The sequence below is a fragment of the Callorhinus ursinus genome, unplaced genomic scaffold (genome assembly GCF_003265705.2).
Source record: "Callorhinus ursinus isolate GAN/ISIS: 27379988/994484 unplaced genomic scaffold, GSC_fseal_2.0 scaffold6, whole genome shotgun sequence".
NCBI lineage: Eukaryota > Metazoa > Chordata > Mammalia > Carnivora > Otariidae > Callorhinus > Callorhinus ursinus.
In genome coordinates, this window is record NW_027397068.1 from 22,130,866 (window position 1) to 22,152,775 (window position 21,910).

Consider the following 21,910-nt stretch of genomic DNA (forward strand, 5'->3'; position numbering starts at 1 on the left):
TTTTTTTTCTTTTTTACAGAGTGAGGAGGGAGTGAGAGGGGAGGGGTTAGAGGGAGAGGGAGAAGGAAAATCCTAAGCAGGCTCCACGCCCAGTGTGGAGCCCAACATGGGGTTCAATCATGACCTGAGATCATGACCTGAGCTGAAACCAACAGTGGCACACTTGACCAAGTCGGGCATTCGAGTGATTTTTTTGAAATGTAGATTCCAAGTGGGCACTTTCCACTACCCTTAAGACCTTAACTCTAAAGTAATTTACATGGGCTTCTTAAGCAGCCTCATGCCTTCTGAAATTACACTGGTCACCACTTCTTCCTTGTTTCTTAAGATTCTTTGCCCATGGTCTCTCACCTCCCTACCAGTATAAAAACCTTTCTTTCCCCCCTATCTATTCCTTCCACTCTTACTCCTTTTATTCAGGTATTAACTGAATGTCACTTCCTTTGAGGTAATTTTCATGAGCATTCTCATTCCAAGTTCGATGATTCTGCTGTATTCTTTGTCAATAATTGCACTTTCCTCACCAAAATATTATTTGCCATTTTTCATTTATAATTGTCTGCTTAATAGCCTTTACCTACCTGCCCTCCCCCACATATTTTTAACATGGTATGGACGGGAAATTTGTCTATTTTACCTTTCATTGTTTTACCGATATCTAGAACACTGCTTGACCCATAGAAAGAATTTAATAAACATTTGTTTGATGTGGGAGTAAATGAATGGTGTCTTTTTTTATTTCTCTTATTCCTACATTCAGCTGTAATTATAGTTTTCTGATTCATGTTTCCTAATGAAGTTGGAATTCATTCTTTGAATTAATTATTTTATAATATCGTTATGCCAAAGTGGTTCAAAAGTGACTCCCATATGACACTTGACTGAAACCACACTTATCTTTGGAAATTGTCCTCACTTTTTGATGACCAGGAAAATCACCTGGGAAGATTGTAATCCTCTGCAGTTTCTGATTCAGCTATTTAGATTATAACCAGCTTTATAGATTACTGTCATACCTTCCAAAGTTTGGGAGCCATTGCCTTACTGCAATTATATTCTGGTTTATTTATAAGAAGTAGTTAAACAATGCATTCCCATGTGCAAATAATAGATAGGCTTTTATACAAGTTTTGGAGGATTTTTCTAAGTTCAGTGTTAAACTACTACAGGTATTACAAATTCAAATATTTGTTTTCATGTTTGTTTAGCTTGTTAACATCTGTACTCATTATATACATGTTAATTATCTAGACTGAATTGTATTATGTTTAATGGGTAAATTTAATATCAGTTAATTATGTAATATTTATTTTACTATAGTTAGTAAATATTTAAATTTATAAAACAAAATGAGACAATTGTAGTATACTGTGTAATTTATGTAATATTATTTATAGAATTTTAAATGGCAAAATTCTCAAATAACTTAAATACGTTTTATGGAACAATATTTTAAAAGCAAAAGATACTAGGTATATTTGTGAATTTACATATTTTTTAAACTGTATGTCTCATTTGAGGATGAAAATACTGAAAACTTTTCATGTTAATTTTATTAACTATGTTGCAACATGTTGAAGTGTACCATTATATGTATGAAGGTCTATTTATTTAAAAAATGAATGAAAAAAAGTCCTAGAATTAGATTTTACTCTCTGGATCATACATTATTTTAATACACAGTTTTTTTTACTCATAATAAGATATATTTTTATTCCTGTTATTCCAGTTTCCAAGTAAAGTAACACACACACACACACACACACACACACACACACATTTGCAAAGAGAAAGCTCCAGATTAGTTATTTACAAATATATTCCTTTATTATTATTTGTTCTACTAATATTTATGAAGGTAGTTCTTCAGGGAAGATAGAAATTGAGAGAAATACAGAGATGAGATGGAATAAAAGGTAAATAAGAAAGAAGAGTAGTAGGAGACAAGGAAATTGCTTAATCTGATTCAAGCTAGGATAGAATTGGATGATCCTTTTTTTCTTATCACATTTTTTATATATTGGGTCTTTTATATGAGTTCTTGAAGGGGTTTCATTACTTGAAGTTTGTATAAAAGAATAAATTTGATGATTTGTCTCTGTTATTTAAAACTATCTTACAGTTCTGTGATATATTAAACATGTATCTACTAATTTGATATATTTTTTGAAACACATACTTGGGAGCTACTTCTCTAGGAAAATATTTGCTTTACTAATAATGTGTGTGGTTGTATTTATTTCTGAAGTTAATGTTATATCTAGCATATAATACAAAAAAGTTTTATTTATTTAATTTAATTATGGTTCAGGCTACTACTTAGAGTCTATTTTATTAAAGAAAGTTACCTTACTCTTACGTATATACCAAATTACTAGCCCATTACTTGTAAACAAAAACAAAAAAGTAACCAGAGTTTCTAACACCAGAGAATAATAACATAAATTACGTCCGCTATAAAATACAGTGTGGAATGGATGAACTAGAACAATACTTACTGACTTACAACAACTTTTAAGACAATGTCACAAGCCACTATTCTTGTAAAATACAAAACAAAACAAAACTCTATGTATATATGTGGAAATGCATAGCAAATGTATGGAGGAATAATATTTGTAAGCCATTAACTGTGACAACCATTTGGGAGCAGAATTGGGGTACAGAGGGAGATTATTTTGCTCTATATCCTTTTGTTTATTTAAATTATTCACATCAACTTATAATCATGTATGTCTTTCATAATTTGTAAAAGAATTTCTTAAAGAATTTTGAGAAATGATCATTTTAACAAAAATAACTGGTGATGTGGAGTTAGGAAGTAGGAATTTCAGTGGTCACACCATGAAATGCACATATACATGGTCAAGAAAATCAGGCGTTGAAGTGAATATGTTCTATGATTTTATGACCTACTCTGTTTTTTCTCTAATATTCTTTTTCTCCCCCTTTTTCATTATAGGTCTCATTCGATTGCAGGAGCTCATCAAAGCTCCATCAAGGTATAATCTTAGGCTTAAAATCCGTCAACTACCTGCTGATACAAAGGATGCAAAACCCTTACTAAAGGAAATGAAAAGAGGCAAGGAGTTCCATGTAATCTTTGACTGTAGCCATGAAATGGCAGCAGGCATTTTGAAACAGGTAATCTTTAACTTACTTAAATTCCTGGTTTCTTTATTACATTTGCATTTAAAGCATTTTTTTTTTTAAATTTGGTTGGTTTTTCTGGGGGGGAGAGAGTGAGCACAAGCAGGGGAGGGGCAGAGGGAAAGGAAGAGAAATCCTCAAGCAGACTCCCCGCTGAGGGCAGAGCCTGACTTGGAGCTAGATCCCATGACCCTGAGATGGTGACCGCAGCCAAAATCAGGAGTCAGACCCTTAATCCACTGAGACACTCAGGTGCTCCTTTTTTTTTTTTTAAATCAAAGTGTTATTGTCACACAGTTAAAATGAGCCAGAGAAGTCACCTTGATGTAATTTTCTGATAAAAATCTGACATTTGCTTTTAATTAATTGTCTTAAAGGAAAAGTAATGCAAATATTGATGCTCTTCAAAACACATCGTTTGAAGTTCTGTGATTACTTTCAAATGGATACAATTCTGTTTGCTATAATGACTGTTGGTTATTGAGATAGATATTTCTGTTTCGTACTGAAATGAAGGAATAAACTGAGAGTCAATGATTGAGCATCTCAAACATACAATCAACCCATTGAAAAAAGAGAAAAAAAGATTGGCTATTTAGCTGGCATCTTCCAGGAGATGCCTTACACATTTGATCTTATTTAATCATGACTGCGACCCCATGAAGTAGAGACTATCTCCACTTCAGAGATGAAGAAACGGAGTCTTAGAAAGATTGATTAACTTGATCAATGACTTGCAGCAAGAAATAGCAGAGGGATGGATATTTCACCTAACGATGTTAAGTATTCATTCCAGAACAAAGCATTGCCTGACTCAAAAGATAATACTAAATTGATCAAATGAAATAATTCATAGCAGTGAAATCTTTTAATGTTGCTTCTGCACTATTCCAACCTAAGAGCATACTGCAAAGCAGCAATTATTATTCTCCCATATATTACAGATGAAGCAAGACATGGATGTTGGTAGTTAAATGGTTAGTATGAGCCAGTATACTTAATATGCATAAAGTCTAGATTTGGACTCAAGTCTTTGGACTTTGTTTTTTAAGCTCTTTTATACATACTGGCTGATATCACAGTAGCTTGGGATTAGTCAACTGTCCTAAAACCTCTCACGTATAAGATAAAATATCTCTACTAGAGAATTATGCAGATTCAGATGTCAAATTATATCCTGTAACTATCTATATAGTTACTAACTATAACTATTTATAGTTATAGTTACTAACTATAGTTAGTTACTATAGTTAGTATAGTTAGTAACTAATATAACTATAACTATAACTAACTATAGTTAGTTACGTAACTAACTATAACTATCAACAGTAAATGCCTCTTATAACATGGTTAGTTTACTAAGCAGATGTTTGTCCAATCTTCCAGTATGAATGTTGGTTTCACTACAGTAAAATCTTTAATTGGATTTGGAAAATTGCTCTAGTGTTATATTTGGGTAGTAAAGCATATGAAATTTGGGTGTGTTTTTGTTTCTTGTGGGTCTTTTTTGGTAGTGAATAAAGTGATGCAATAAAGTAAGCAGTGAAATCTAGACTGGGGTTTTTGTTTTTCATATATACTAAAAACAATTCTTGGTCATATTTAAAATATAGAAACTTGGAAAGGAGAGCTTTCCTTTATGCCCAGAGTGAGAAGCACTCTAGGATTTGCCAGTGACAGACCCTTGATAGGTTTCCTCTAGGCTTCCAGCAAGTATGTAAATGATCAGTTGTCTTGTCTCTAAAGTAACTGACTTATTTTGCATATCTGAAAGGTTATAGTACCCATCAACTTTAAAAATAGAATTGCCATTCTGCCTTCTATTTGATATATCCATTATTTTATAATTGTTTTCTTATATGTAACCTGCTCTGTTTGCAAAATGAAAACAGAATTAAGGTAATATTTAAAATATATTCAGGGGCACATAGGTGGCTCAGTCGGTTAAGCATCTCCCTTCAGCTCAGTTCATGATCACTGGGTTCTGCGATGGAGCCCCACCTAGCATCAGCTCCCTGCTCAGTGGGGAGCCTGCTTCTCCCTCTCCCTCTGCACTCACTGTCTCTCTCTCTCTCTCAAATAAATAAATGAATAATCTTGAAAAAAATAAAATAAAATATATACAGCAAAAGAAGTTAATAGTTTTAGCAAGATTAGTAGATGAAAAATCAGAGCAAAGGTAAAATGATAGCATGAGAGTTAGGATGAATTCAGAGTAAAAAAAGTACACAGAATGCATTTGTTTAGATTCTGTAACACTAACAAACCACATATATAGTGTTTGTTTTTTCTTCATTTTATTTTATTATGCTATGTTAATCATCATATATTACATCATTATTTTTTGCTGTGGTGTTCCATGATTCATTGTTTGCGTATAACACCCAGTGCTCCATTCAATATGTGCCCTCTTTAATACCCATCACCAGGCTAACACATCCCCCCACCCCCTCCCCTCTAGAACCCTCAGTTTGTTTCTCAGAGTCCATAGTCTCTCATGGTTCATCTCCCCCTCTGATTTCCCCCCTTCATTTTTCCCTTCCTACTATCTTCTCTTTCTCTCTTTTTTTTAAAACATATAATGCATTATTTGTTTCAGAGATACAGGTCTGTGATTAATTAGTCTTACACAATTCACAGCTCTCACAATAGCACATACCCTCCCCAATGTCTATCACCCAGCCACACCATCCCTCCCCACCCCCACCACTCCAGCAACACTCAGTTTGTTTCCTGGGATTAAGAATTCCTCATATCAGTGAGATCATATAATACATGTCTTTCCTGATTGACTTATTTTGCTTAGCATAATACCCTCTAGTTCCATCCATGTCATTGCAAATGACAACATTACGTTCCTTTTGATGGCTGCATAATATTCCATTCTATATATATACCACATCTTCTTTATCCATGCATCTGTTGATGGACATCTTGACTCTTTCCATAATTTGGCTATTGTGGACATTGCTGCTATAAACTTTGGGGTGCATGTACCTCTTTGGATCACTACGTTTGTATCCTTGGGGTAAATACACAGTAGTACAATTGCTGGGTCGTACAGTAGCTCTATTTTCAGATTTTGAGGACACTCCATACTGTTTTCCAGAGTGGCTGCACCAGCTTGCATTCCCACCAACAGTGGAGGAGGGTTTCCCTTTCTCCGCATTCCCACCAACATCGGTCATTTCCTGTTATTAATTTTAGCCATTCTGAGTGGTGTGAGGTGGTATCTCATTGAGCTTTTGATTTGGATTTCCCTGATGCCGAGCGATGTTGAGCACTTTTTCATGTGTCTATTGGCCATTTGGATGTCTTCTTTGGAAAAATGTCTGTTCATGTCTTCTGCCCATTTCTTGATTGGATTATTTGCTCTTTGGGTGTTGAGTTTGATAAGTTCTTTATAGATTTTGGATACTAGCCCTTTATGTGATATGTCATTTGCAAATATCTTCTCCCATTCTGTCGGTTGTCTTTTGGTTTTGTTGACTGTTTCCTGTGCTGTGCAAAAGCTTTTTATCTTGATGAAGTCCCAATAGTTCATTTTTGCCCTTGCTTCCCTTGCCTTTGGCGATGTTTCTAGGAAGAAGTTGCAGCAGCTGAGGTCGAAGAGGTTGCTACCTGTGTTCTCCTTTAGGATTTTGATGGACTCCTATCTCACATTGAGGTCTTTCAACCATTTGGAGTCTATTTTTGTGTGTGGTATAAGGAAATGGTCCAGTTTCATTCTTCTGCATGTGGTTGTCCAATTTTCCCAACACCATTTGTTGAAGAGACTGTCTTTTTTCCACTGGACATTCTTTCCTGCTTTGTCGAAGATTAGTTGACCATAGAGTTGAGGGTCCATTTCTGGGCTTTCTATTCTGTTCCATTGACCTATGTGTCTGTTTTTGTGCCAGTACCATACTGTCTTGATTATTACAGCTTTGTAATAGAGCTTGAAGTCTGGAATTGTGATGCCGCCAGCTTTGCTTTTCTTTTTCAACATTCCTCTGGCGATTTAGGGTCTTTTCTGGTTCCATACAAATTTTAGGATTATTTGTTCCATTTCTTTGAAAAAAGTTGATGGTATTTTAATATGGATTGCATTAAATGTGTAGATGGCTCTAGGTAGCTTTGAGATCTTCATAATATTTGTTCTTTCAATCCATGAGCATGGAACATTTTTTCCATTTTTTTGTGTCTTCCTCAATTTCTTTCATGAGTATTTTATACTTTCCTGAGTACAGATTCTTTGCCTCTTTGGTTACATTTATTCCTAGGTATCTTATGGTTTTGGGTGCAATTGTAAATGGGATCAACTCCTTAATTTCTCTTTCTTCTGTCTTGTTGGTGGTGTATAGGAATGCCACTGATTTCTGTGCATTGATTTTATATCCTGCCACTTTACTGAAGTCCTGTATGAGTTCTAGCAGTTTTGGGGTGGAGTCTTTTGGGTTTTCCACATAAAGTATCGTATTGTCCGCAAAGAGTGACAGTTTGACTTCTTCTTTGCCGATTCTGATGCCTTTTATTTCTTTTTGTTGTTATTGCTGTGGCTAGCACTTCTAGTACTATGTTGAATAGCAGTGGTGATAGTGGACATCCCTGCCGCATACCTGACCTTAGGGGGAAAGCTCTCAGTTTTTTCCCATTGAGAATGATATTCACTGTGGGTTTTTCATAGATGGCTTTTATGATATTGAGGTATGTACCTTATATCCCCATACTTTGAAGAGTTTTGATCAAGAAAGGATGCTGTACTTTGTCAAATGCTTTTTCTGCATCTATAGAGAGGATCATATGGTTCTTGTTCTTTCTTTTATTAATGTATTGTATCACATTGATTGATTTGCGGATGGTGAACCAACCTTGCAGCACAGGAATAAATCCCACTAGGTCGTGGTGAATAATCCTTTTAATGTACTGTTGGATCCTATTGGCTAGTATTTTGGTGAGAATTTTTGCATCCATGTTCATTAGGGATATTGGTCTGTAATTTTCCTTTTTGATGGGGTCTTTGTCTGATTTTGGGATCAAGGTAATGGTGGCCTCATAAAATGAGTTTGGAAGTTTTCCTTCCATTTCTAGTTTGGAACAGTTTCAGAAGAATAGGTATTAATTGTTCTTTAAATGTTTGGTAGAATTCCCCTGGGAATATATCTGGCACTGGGCTCTTTTTTGGGGAGAGTTTTGATGACTGCTTCAATTTCCTTAGTGGTTATAGGTCTGTTCAGGGTTCCTATTTTTTCCTGGTTCAGTTTTGTTAGTTGATACATCACTAGGAATGCATCCATTTTTTCCAGATTATCTAATTTGCTGGCATAGAATTGCTCATAATATATTCTTATAATTGTTTGTATTTCTTTGGTGTTGGTTGTGATCTCTCCTCTTTCTATCATGATTTTATTTATTTGGATCATTTCTCTTTTCTTTTTGATAAGTCTGGCCAGGGGTTTATCAATCTTATTAATTCTTTCAAAGAACCAGCTCCTAGTTTCGTTGATCTGTTCTACTGTTCTTTTGGTTTCTATTTCATTGATTTCTGCTCTGATCTTTATTATTTCTCTTCTCCTGCTGGGTTTAGGCTTTATTTGCTGTTCTTTCTCTAGCTCCTTTAGGGGTAGGGTTAGGTTGTGTATTTGAGACCTTTCTTGTTTCTTGAGAAAGGCTTGTATTGCTATATACTTTCCTCTCAGGACTGCCTTTGCTTCATCCCAAAGATTTTGAACAGTTGTGTTTTCATTTTCATTGGTTTCCATGAATTTTTAAATTTCTTCTTTAGTTGCCTGGTTGACCCATTCATTTGGATGCTCTTTAGCCTCCATGTATTTGAGTTCTTTCTGACTTTCCTCTTGTGATTGAGTTCTAGTTTCAAAGGATTGTGGTCCAAAAATATGCAGGGAATGATCCCAGTCTTTTGGTACCAGTTGAGACCTGATTTGTGAACTAGGATGTGATCTATTCTGGAGAATGTTCCATGGGCACTAGAGAAGAATGTGTATTCTGTTGCTTTGGGATGGAATGTTCTGAATATATCTGTGAAGTCCATTTGGTCCAATGTGTCATTTAAAGTCTTTATTTCCTTGTTGATCTTTTCCTCAGATGATCTGTCCATTTCAGTCAGGGGGGTGTTAAAGTCCCCTACTATTATTGTATTGTTGTTGATGTGTTTCTTTGATTTTGTTATTAATTGCCTTATATAATTGGCTGCTCCCCTGTTAGGGCCAAAGGTATTTACAATTGTTAGATCTTCTTGTTGGATAGACCCTTTAAATAGGATATAGTGTCCTTCCTCATCTCTTATTATAGTCTTTGGTTTAAAATCTAATTAGTCTGATCTAAGGATTGCCCCCTCCCAGCTTTCTTTTGGTGTACATTAGCATGGTAAATTGTTTTCCGCCCCCTCACGTTCAATCTGGAGGTGTCTTTGGGTCTAAAATGCGTCTCTTGCAGGCAGCATATCGATGGGTCTTGTTTTTTTTATCCAATCCAATAGCCTGTGTCTTTTGATTGGGGCATTTAGCCCATTTACATTCAGGGTAACTATTGAAAGACATGAATTTAGTGCCATTGTATTGCCTGTAAGGTGACTATTACTGTATATTGTCTGTGTTCCTTTCTGGTCTATGTTACTTTTAGGTTCTCTCTTTACTTAGAGGACCCCTTTCAATATTTCTTGTAGGGCTGGTTTCGTGTTTGCAAATTCTTTTAGTTTTTATTTGTCCTGGAAGTTTTTTATCTGTCCTTCTATTTTTAGTGACAGCCTAGCTGGATATAGTACCCTTGGCTGCATATTTTTCTCGTTTAGTGCTCTGAAGATATCATGCCAGTCCTTTCTGGCCTGCCAGGTCTCCGTGGATAGGTCTGTTGCCAGTCTAATGTTTCTACCATTGTAGGTTACAGATGTCTTGTCCCGAGCTGCTTTCAGGATTTTCTCTTTGTCTCTGAGACTCATAAATTTTACTATTAGATGTCAGGGTGTTGACCTATTTTTATTGATTTTGAGGGGGTTCTCTGTGCCTCCTAGATTTTGATGCCCATTTCCTTCCCCAAATTAGGGAAGTTCTCTGCTATAATTTGCCCCAATATACCTTCTGCTCCTCTCTTTCTTCTTCTTCTGGGATCCCAATTATTCTAATATTGTTTCTTCCTATAGTATCACTTATCTCTCACATTCTGCCCTCATGATCCAGTAGTTGTTTATCTCTCCTTTTCTCAGCTTCTTTGTCCTCCATCATTTGGTCTTCTATATCACTAATTCTCTCTTCTGCCTCATTTATCCTAGCAGTTAGAGCCTCCATTTTTGATTGCATCTCATTAATAGCCTTTTTGATTTCAACTTGGTTAGATTTTAGTTCTTTTATTTCTCCAGAAAGGGTTTCTCTAGTATCTTCCATGCTATTTTCAAGCCCATCTAGTATCTTTATAATCGTCATTCTGAACTCTAGTTCCAACATATTGATTAGGTCTCTGGAAGTCGGTACTGCCTCTTGTTCTTTTTTTGAGGTGAGTTTTGCCATCTTGTCATTTTGTCCAGAGGAGAACAGATGAATGAGAGAACAAAATGCTAACAGGGTAACAACAACCCCAGAAAAATATACATTAAACAAATCAGAAGATACCTGAAACCAGGGGAAAATAACAGGAAAGAAACAAAAAAGAAAAAAATAAATATGATCAAGTATGATCAGGCTGGTGAATAGATCAGTGCCACACACTAGATTTTGGGCGTATTTTGGTCTGTTAGAAGAAACTGCCTCCCTTGGGGCGCCTGGGTGGCCCAAATGCTTAAGCGTCTGCCTTCGGCTCCGGTCATGATCCCAGGGTCCTGGGATTGAGCCCCACATTGGGCTCCTGGCTCAGGAAGGAGCCTGCTTCTCCCTCTCCCTCTGCCTCTCTCCCTGCTCATGCTCTCTCTCTCTCTGTATCTCTGTGTCTCAGATGAATAAATAAAATGTTTAAAAAAAAAAAACTTCCTCCCAAAATTTTAAGGAAAGAAAAACTTATATATATACAAAAATAAGGGTAAATACAATGAAGGGATGGATTATGAATGTAAAGATGAAAATTATAAAAGATTTTATAAAGGAATTGATAAGAAGTTGGTTGAAAAAAGAAAGAAGAGAAATTAAAAAAAAAAAAGGAGAGAATGTGATCAGGCAGGAGACTAGAACAAAGCCATATACTAGAGATTTAGGGTATATTTTGGTCTGTTAGAAGAAACTGTATCCTAAAATTTAAAGTGAGATCAACTTATATATATATACCAAAAATAGGGTTAACTACAATGAAGGGATAGAATATGAAATGAAAAATGAAAATGAAAAATGAAAAAAGATTTTTTTTTATAAAAATGGATTGATAAGATGTTGGTTGAAAAAGGGAAAAAGAAAAATTCAAAAAAAAATAGAGAAGAAAAAAATAAAATTAAAAAAATTAACTTTGAAAGACTAAAGAATCATGGGGAAAAAAGCCATGAATTCTATGTGCTGTATTACCCTACTGCTGGAATTCTGCTGTTCTCATTGATTGGTAAACTTGGTCTTGGCTGGCTGTTCTTGCTGATCTTCTGGGGGAGGGGCCTGTTGCAGTGGTTCTCAAATGTCTTTGCCGGAGGCAGAATTACCCCTCCCTTGCTGGGGGCCTGGCTAAGTAATCTGCTCGGGTTTGCTCTCGGTAGCTTTTGTTACCTGCAAGCTTTCCATTCAGCTTTGAAGGACAAGAGTGAAAATGGCAGCCTCCCAGTCTCTGCCCTGGAGGAGCTGAGAACTCGGGGTCCCACTCCTCAGTGAGCCCCCAGAGGAAAGCAGTCAATCACTCCTCTCTCTCTGGTCTCTGGCCGTACTCCATGCTAACCTGGCCTGTGACCAAGCATTTCTATCTCTGGCACATGACCCTGTTTGGAATCTCAACCCCAGTAGATCCCTGCAGTGTGTTCTCATGCTGCTCCTCCTGGAGGAGGAAAGGGAGTCTCCCTGGATCTGCCGCTTGCTGGGTCCCTGCTGGAAGAACAGTGGCCCAACTGTGCCATGGATCATGGTTTATGGCAACCCGGAGCTGAGAGCCCACTCCTTGGCTCCGTCTTTGCAGCTGGCTTCCCTGCTCCACTACCTGGGAGCTCTGCCGCACTCAGGCACCCTTGGTCTTCCTGTGACCCCCAGGGTCCTGAGACCACACCATCCCAGGGACGGTTCTACCCACCGCTTAGCCACTGCTGCGACGTCCCTCAGTGGAGCCGACTTCTCAAAGTTCTGATTTTGTGCTCCACTGCTCTATCACTTGCCAGTAGCGGCTGATGGAGGCTCCCTCTCCCCGCAGTCTATCTTCCCATATATCGCCTCAGATTCACTTCTCCACATGTCCTACCTTCCAGAAAGTGGTCGTTTTTCTGTTCAGAGAGTTGCTGCTGCTCTTTCTTTGATCTTCTGTTGAGTTTGTAGGTGTTCGGAATGGTTTGATCCCTACCTAGCTGAATTCCTGGGACTTAGGTCTCCTACTCCTCCACCATATTGCTCCTCCAAGGCCTGGTGTTTGCTTTTTAACTTACCTTGTCCCAGAGAGAATTTGTCCCACATTTAATTCTCAGTTATTCTAGAAACCAATCCAATAAGAAAGGAAATAGCTTCCTTCTTGTAAATGAAACAGTCCATTTAATAGGACTCTATTTTATGACTTATGTAATTTTTCTGGGATTTCTCAACATTGGTTAATGACAGAAGTCCAAAGAAATGGTATAAGACTTGGAGAACAGGCATAGGTGGGCTTTCAGCTTGTCTGGCTTAATCTAAGAACAAATATTAGGAGTATCCAGAAATACGGATCAGTTTATCAGGTTAGCCTTATCTGTTTCATTGTTTTATTTATTTAAACTAAGTGAGCTCTTCCTAAATATTGAAGTTTTCTTCCCTCAAAGCTTTAAAAGTGATTGAAGCTTGGGGCTGGCTCTTTGAGTGCACTAATTGGCACACATGCCTTAATAACAAAAGATCTCACTTCCACCCAAATTTGTCAAAGAGAATCCCCTATGGCAGGGTCAAGATAATCTGCAATTAAACCTCACAAGGTCATTCTACCACACAGAAAAAGTATTAATTAAGACCTTGAAAGTCTAGAATTGAGAGGGTGAAATCAAAATTTTTAGATTAGAAAAATGTAAAATCAGATGCAAATAAACTCCCACATCAGCAAGAAGAAAATTAAATTAAATTTTAAGAAATATGTATGAAGTCCACCTCTTCAGTTGTTATCTTTGAGCAATATAACTTCTGGATATAACCTGAAGTATAAACTGATTGCAAATTATATGCCTAGAAGTGTTCATTTGTCATATATTTGTTGTATAGCATGGTTAACGCTACGTTAGTTAATGTTGGGAATTTCTAATGATATTTTCTTCCTTGAAATATTAAAGTGCTAGAAAATTCCATGAAAGACTATAGTCTTTGAATAATAAAGAAATCAAGCCAAACTAGAATATTATTATATTAATAATATAAAGATTTGACCTACATAATGAACTATTTTAAAAAGTTATCAGTTACCAAATATAAACAAAAAGCCTGTCTGCTTGTTCTTAAGCAGTGAGGAGCATTTAGTCAATCATTGTCTCCACATTTCCGTGCATTTTGTCCAGTCTTTCCTTTCTCTAACTGTGTAAACTAGACCAGGAGTCAGCAAACTAGAAAACCAGAGCCAAATCCTCCTCACACATTTTTTGGCAAGCACCTCAAGCTATTTTGTTTGGAAAACAGGTGGAGATATCTTGATGTTAAGGAAGTTAAATCCCTTAACCCCCAAGTCACCATTGGTCTAAACATGTACAGGTGATTCTATTCCATTGGGCAATGTGATGTAAGATTTCTTCTGGTAGCTTTAGGAAGATTTTCATACCTATTAAAAAAGAGTGGCTTTGTTTTTGTGATACCACTTACTGATTTGATACTGGTGTGGGTCCTGATGCCTTTTTTTGCAACCAGTACCCTGTAGATTCCCAACATATTTTGATTTTGGAAAAATGAATCTGTGGTATTTCTTTCCAGGAGGGGTAATACAGTACAGCCAATTTTTCTATTGTAGCTACTCTCATATTACTTATACATAAGAATATATTAATTTTATTATTATTAATGTGGTTTAAAGTGTGCATATAGTTCATTTAAAAACAGTGGCAAGACATAAATGTTATAATTTAAAAAACATCCAGAACAAGTTTGTGATGTCTAAATGTGGTGTCTCTCCAGATCAGATGGGGGACCCAAATGTGGGGCAACAATTGGTTGGAAGCCAGTGGTGCGGGGGGGCAGTGAAAATAATTCACCTAAGGCAGAACAAAGGAGATAGAAGTTTATTGAATACAGGGCAAGGGCGTAGTAGGCAGGACAGCAAAGGAGAGGCTACCTGCTATGAGGCAGTGGGTGGGAGCTGTTTTTAAAGAGGGAAAGTGAGGAGGTACAATGATGTATCGAATTTTCCCTTTTTTGTTACCTGGGCCTAGTTGTAAGTAGCCCAGTGGTCAGTTTGGGCCTAGGTGGATATCTTGAGGTGATTTGCCTGTCAGGCCTGCTTGTATTCATCCTGGTGATCATCACTGTGGGCCCCTTTGCCTTGATCAAGTTTCCATTGCTCAATCCTGTTGTCTAATTTCCACAAAGTTCTTTTTTTAATTGCACTGGAAATTATTTATTTATCTTTCAAGAGAGTATCCCTGTTGTCCATTTTTGTTAATGTTACAGTGTAAGTACTCAATCAAAAATAACTACCCTTTTCTGTTTAGATCAGACATCACAGTCCATAATTGATTCTTGATTTCAGAATCAAAGGCTGAAGGAAGGTCAATGAAAGGCATAAGCAGTCCTCAGTTATCCCCTACAGATTTCGTCTCAAGGAGATGAAGAAGAAACCTGTAGCTAGTGCAGAATACCCATGTCAGAAGCAAACTGCTCTCCCTACTGCCATCTCCTTAACCCCTGCCATCCCTACCTCCAGAACACAATTTTCAATACTGGCTTGACATGCTTGAGGTTTTCAAACTATCAAGGAAAAAAACAAGCAAAACTTTTAGATTATATAGAGTCTACAATGGATCTACATTTTTGGGAATATAAAATATGCCATTTTACAAAATGGCATATTATGCCCAAACTTCAAGAGTTAGAGACCTAGAGTTCATGTTTACTCACTATCTCAGTTTGTTGGCCAATTTATTCATTCTTATCTTGTCCTACTTTCCTACCTATAAAATAAGTGTAATACTAGGACCTACCTCATAAGGTTTTTAATGAGGCTATCAGGAGGCAAGAATTTCTTCCCCTTCAAGGGTTCTTCTGGCTGGACTAAGAATCAAATTGACACGAGAGAGATTAACAGGAGAAAATCAAATTTAATAGCATACATTTAGAGAATCCACACATACGTGGAAATTCCAAAGACAGTTTGGCAAAATGAGATATAAATGTCATAATGAACTAAGGAGAAGGGGGACTTCAGAGGAAAGGAATGTAATTCACAGGGTGATAAGAAGAGCAGACAGATGTTTGGTAATTAGATGTTTGTCCTGCCATACTGATGGATCACTCAGATAAAATTTATCTCTGCTAATAACCCTTATTCTGGGAAAGATCCCCAATTTAGATTTTTCTATGTAGTTAAGGGAGGGGCAAAAGTTTCTTTTGAGCCCACATGATTTCCGTTGCCTTCAGCTGGGAATAATGTTAATGCCAAAACGACCCATCTCGGGTCTGCTTGCCTTCAGCCTCTGCAAGGCTTAAGCTGATTAAAATGTGCAATGTGCTTAGAATAGTACTTAACACATTTTAGGCATTATATGCTATTTATAGTTGTGCATCTGAAACACTGTTTCTTTCAATTTTCTTTATCTGTATATCTATACCTATTGAGTTGACAAAATAAAAACTATTGACAAGGATAATGCTGAGCTATCATTGCACATTTCTGGAGTTGAGAAACCTTTGGTACATATCCATCAGGGACAATGACTACCTTCTATAAAGATAATCTTATAAACCTTTACTAATATGAGAAATTTTCTCTTATTTCAGTTAAGATTCAGACTTTATCAGAGTGTTATTGGCTCATACATTCTCTGTCCATTCAGGAAATATGATTTGATGATTTGGTTCCTAGGTGTTGTGCACACAATTCCACTGCGCATGTGTAGGTGAGGGGCAAGGGGGAGGAGTTCACCAATGAAGACCAAATATATATTCCTATTATAAATCTCAATATCACAATTTCTAAATTCCTTTCTTCTGCTTAATTCTTTGCTGCTGCCTTTCATTAACAAATGTTCCTCCTTTTTAAAAAAGTATATTTTGTTGTTCCAAAAATTTTCACAAATATCCATTCTTTCTTAACCAAACAACTCGCTTCTAGATATATACAAATTTTATTTTAGCTAATTGGTTAATACCTACCTGTCAGCATAGAATACATAGGATAGAGCTGGGGCAGCTATTTAGCAAATGAATTTGGGTAGTTGGTATTTTATGGAAGAGTATTAGATGCACCTGAGAATACTTGTTTCCAACTAAGAGCTCTTCATTCAGCTCAAAAACACATCATTTTTCAATTATCATCACCAACTACTGTTCATTGATAAACAGCTATTTCAAAAGTGGTCTCATTTTCAGAGGAAAAATTGACAGTTCTGTGACTGTAAGTTCTAATCCGAAAGTCCTTATTTTAAGATTGATAGTCTAAAATTGACAAGGACTGTAGAAGTATGAAATAAAACAGTAATTTGCAACTGGCCTATTAGTAAAAAAGTAAAAAACATTTCTTTGTACTTTTTGAATAATAGTGGTTATTTACAGTTCCTTCATCAATGCTAAGTTTCTAAAGTGCATTGCACTTTATAGCATTTTTTTCCTAACTGAATGATAGTGATCGTCAAAATAAAATGATGTTCCTCATTAGGGTATTTGTAGTGGAGATATTACAAATATAATGAACTAAGATGTGCTAATTTCAGGTTTGTTTCAAATTTAATGCCTCCTTTAATATGTAAAGCCATAAGCTTTACAATTGCAAACTTTCAGCTAATACCTTTTCTATCAAGAGAATTGGTTCAGAAATTCCTTCAGGAACCACTAATCTTCCTTAACTATGGAGAAAAGATTTAGTTTGACCCAGTTTTAATGTAACCTGAATATTATACCCAGATTCTTCATTACATCCTACTATTTTGTTATTGACATATTTCATATGATGTGTGCCTTAAATATTATTATTTTTTTATTTTTTACTTCCTAGGCATTAGCTATGGGAATGATGACAGAATACTATCATTATATCTTTACCACTCTGGTAAGTAACTTATTAAAGCATAAAGTTAATTCTTTAAATTTTATTATTATGACTTTCAGTATGGAAAATGGGTTTTTGAGTGAGAAGTATTGACTAGCTCCTTTGTAGTGATTATTTATTTTATTTTGATAACACTCAGTAGGAATTGATCCTCATGGGGAATATTTGGTGGGAAGCTGATGATTTTGAAATAATATTATTTCAGAATCAATTCAAAATATCATATCTTATTTATATATTGCTTTAGAGAACTTTCATAACATAATAGATTTTAAAATTAGTTTCCTGAGAAATCAGTGTTTTAGAAAAGCACACATCTTTATGTTGTTATCTCAGTTCTATTTACTTTACAAAAACCAAATTCATTGAAACTGCTCTTTTAGTAGACTAAATTTTCTATCCTATTTTTGCCCATGTTTAGTTGGATTTTTAAAAGTCAGTCTGACTTAATTTACAATTAGCAAATTGAATGTTACCTTTATCTTTTGTCTTTACATACCCACCACACAGTTTTTTCTTAAATATGCATGAAAATGTGACCTTACCTTTCTGTCAAACCTACTTACTCTTGGCTCTATTTCTTTACTAATATGTTATCCTGATTTTCCTTCTTCTGTGAAACGACCCTCTGTCTCTGTCACTAATTTTTCCCTGCTGTAAGGGTAGAAAATTTGTCCTTCCCTTCTAGGTTCTTTGGCTGGTTTAATAATTAAATTGACATAAAACAGATTAATGGGAGAAAAAAACAAATTTAATTTCATATGTAAGGAGCCCCAAAGATATGAGACTCAAGGTCAGGTCAGGTAATTGAGCTAAGGAATGGGATGATGGCCTGGGGCTTAAAAGGGGAGGGTAATTCGCAGACCGATAAAGAAGAGCAGATGTTTGATAATTAGAAGTTTGCCCTGCCGTGCAGAGAGATCTTTCAGATAAAAAAAAAGTTATCTCTAGTAATAGCTTTTTTTTCTGGTACTGACCCCCTATATAAATTCTTTTAGGTAGTTAAGGCAGACATAAAATTTCCTGAGTCTACTGGGTCTTGATTGCCTTCAAATCAAAGTAATCCACATGCCAAAGTGGCATATTTGGGGGAGGCATATTCTATTCCCCTTTATTGCCTGTTGCCCCAAGTATGAGAGTATCTTCAAGTTTGAGCCTGTATTCTATTTTCCTTTATCCTCTTCAGTTATTTCTTCAGAACTGGTATGTATTTAGAGCTTCAATTATTACCTTTATTGAGATGAAATCTAAATTTCTAATCTAAACAACTCTATAACATTTCTGAGTTGTTATATACTGTTACATTACAGAACAAATCTAACTGTTGTCACATTAATTTCAAATTATTTAAACCTTAATGTATTGTCCTCTAAATTGACCCCTCTTCTGACTTCCTTCAAAGCTTCCATTGTCTAATAAACTAATGGTATCCAAAAAAAAAAAAAGGTTCCATTGTCTGACTCCTATGTCATCACCAAAATTCGACTGTTTTATCCTCCATACTGTCTCTAGCATGAATCTCCATCCCCACAATGACCAGTCTGAACAATGCTTTCTGTTAACTCAGAAATATTCTGACAGATCTCCTTGATTTTAGGAGTCTTGAAGCTACCAGATCAAATTACTAAAATGTACTTGATCACAGTAGCTACCTGTAATAACAACTCTCTTCCAATAGAGATTCTTCACACAGTAGTCTGTATTTTACTGATAAATACTATGGTTCACTCTTATAGAGATATTACTTCCCACCAGGTCACTTTTTGCAGCCTGTAAGAAACTTAGTGATAGGCTGGAGGGGAGGGCTTGGAAGACTTTACTCATCAGCAAATTATATTTCAGTGCAGTTATAACTCAGTTTCACCATAATCGTAAGACTTTAGAGGAATCAAAAGTACCTCTTAATAAGAAAAAAGAAATTAAAAAAAAGAAAAAGTTGTTTAAGATATATAGAATTCATTAGCCTATAATTGAAGGCCCTTTTTAAAGTTTGATTTTAACCTAACTTTCCTATTTTCTTTTGTTGTTATTCTTCTTCATCAGTCCTCTTTTATAGCAAAACCGATCTAGATCCGTCTACCGAATAGCTTTTATGTTTTCTAATTTTTGTGCCTTTACTAACACTTTGAATGACATCCTTTTTCCTTTTGCCTATCAAAAACCTGGCCATTCTTTAATGGAAGCTTAGATCCCATCTGCTTTATGAAGTTATTTTTGACTACAAAAATTCAAAGTTATTTGTCTTGCTTCTGGCTCCTTGCACTTAACACTTCTACTCTTTTGCCCCTTATTGTGTATGAGTGTGTGTCTCCTTGGCTAGATTGCAAATATTGAAAATAAAAACCTAAAAAATTCCTTATATTTTTTCACAGCACAGAGCACAGTACAGACCAATATCATCTGCTCTCCACTGAAATTTATTTCTAGTCTGTAGCCTATGTAGCTGTATAAATCCAAGACAGACTTCATAAGACCAATGGCATTACTGTTGCTTTGGTTCCCAATATTGTCTATAAGATCTGAGGATTAGTTAATGCCAACTTGAAAGAGTGTAGGGGTCCCACATGCTGTATGTTCTTATGGTGACATCCAACTCTTCTGGATGCTTTGGCCTCCTCTTTCCTGGGAAAACCAAAAGGCAAAGCCAGAGCATTAACTACAGCCTGGAACCCACAACCAAAATATGAAGGGTTCCCTATGGTGAACTTGTTGGGTAAGGTATAAAACAAAGGAACTGCAAGGGTTCCACAACTGAAAAAGGCCAGTTGTGTTGCCCTCAGCTTTAATATAATTTTCATTAGTTAGAAGCCATATTTCATGAACTGTTTCTTTAAAAAAAAAAAAAAGATAAGACAAAATAAAAAGTGGCAGTTACTGGTCAAGGAAGCAGAGCATAGGAAAACAAAACAAAACAAAACAAAACTAACCTAGTCAGTTAAAAAAAAAAAGTGATAGTGCATAAAATTTAAGGTAGTATTTTGGTATTAACCTAAGATATATTTGAGAAACTTTATTGGGAGGAAAATATCTAAATAACTTTAAAATGAAGCTATCCTTAACATGGAGAAGAAAGCTTATGCAAATCTTAAATGTAGGTTACAGAAAAGTCTGTTGTTCCATTGGTAGAATTAGAATAGGACATATACATGCATATGTATATTAGATTATAACATGTAAATTAGAATATGACAATACAAACATGTATGTTTGCATTGGAAAAGCATGAAAATAGTCTCTTTGAATCTTGGTGATTTATGATGTTTAACATCATTTGAGAAACAATAATATTAACTATTCTAAGGGAAGTAATAATTGACTATTTTAATTATACATATCTGTGAATATACTCTATTGGTACTAACACAAAAAAATTTGTCTTTCAGGACCTCTTTGCTCTTGATGTAGAGCCCTACCGATACAGTGGTGTTAACATGACAGGGTTCAGAATATTAAATACAGAAAATACACAAGTCTCCTCCATCATTGAAAAGTGGTCAATGGAACGGTTGCAGGCACCACCGAAACCCGATTCAGGTTTGCTGGATGGATTTATGACGGTATGAATTCCCACTTACAGATTAGTTTGTGGGTTTCTAAGTAGTTTTGCATAAATTATTAAATCTTCTGGATACAAACTTGTGTTTAACTGACATTAAAGGCATGATATCAGAACTACTATTGCAAATAATTCTATTAACAATTTCCTAAGTTAATTTATGTGGCAAATTTGTACTTTTATACAAGTATCTCAAAAGACATTACAACTATTGTTAGAATACTACAATGTAGGGATTTCTCTAAGATTAGTGAGTGCCATATATAGGATAAATTAGAGACTAGAAGAAGATGTTAACCTGATAGTTACACTTTTGATCTTAACTACCGATACATGATTATTCTTCATCATGTTGGTTTGTGATGTCATATGGATGTCATACCTACAACACACAAAAATCTCCTTTGAGTTATTTACTCTTTAAGGCTTAAGACTAACCAATAATCACACTTGTTATTTTCAAGTCCTTTTTTAAACTTAGAAATTGGATTTACGCAGAAACTGTAAAAGAAGGGAACATTCTGGTATAAGTTTAGCTGTTTATACCACTGCTGCCAATGAAAACCTAATGGGATACACATATATAATTTAAAAATTTTCTGATATCTCTTAAAAAACATAAACAAAAACAAGTAAAACTCAATGTTATTAATTATATTACTTAACTGATTATATTAAAAATACTATTATTTTTTGAATAGATAATATAAAAATTATGACAGATATTTGCATTTTCTTTTTGCTACTAACTCTTTGAAAGTTGTCTTTGACATCATACATATTAATTCAGACTAGTCACATTTAAAGTGCTCAATAGCCAAATATAAGTACTGGCTACCTTATAAGACCAGGTAGGCTTATACTATATTATTTTTATACTATAGTTATTTAAGCAAA

General features: G+C 35.5%; 1 protein-coding gene across 7 annotated transcripts in view; it reads left to right on the top strand.

The window, feature by feature from the left end:
- GRIK2 (glutamate ionotropic receptor kainate type subunit 2) overlaps window positions 1–21,910 on the top strand; it is a 778,198-nt gene that overhangs the window by 384,390 nt on the left and 371,898 nt on the right. For all 7 annotated transcript variants that reach the window (XM_073893710.1, XM_073893711.1, XM_073893709.1 and 4 more), the window contains 3 exons: window positions 2,963–3,144; window positions 17,404–17,457; window positions 20,841–21,014. In XM_073893710.1, coding sequence (XP_073749811.1) covers window positions 2,963–3,144; window positions 17,404–17,457; window positions 20,841–21,014 — 410 coding nt within the window. The remainder of the gene's footprint in view (window positions 1–2,962; window positions 3,145–17,403; window positions 17,458–20,840; window positions 21,015–21,910) is intronic.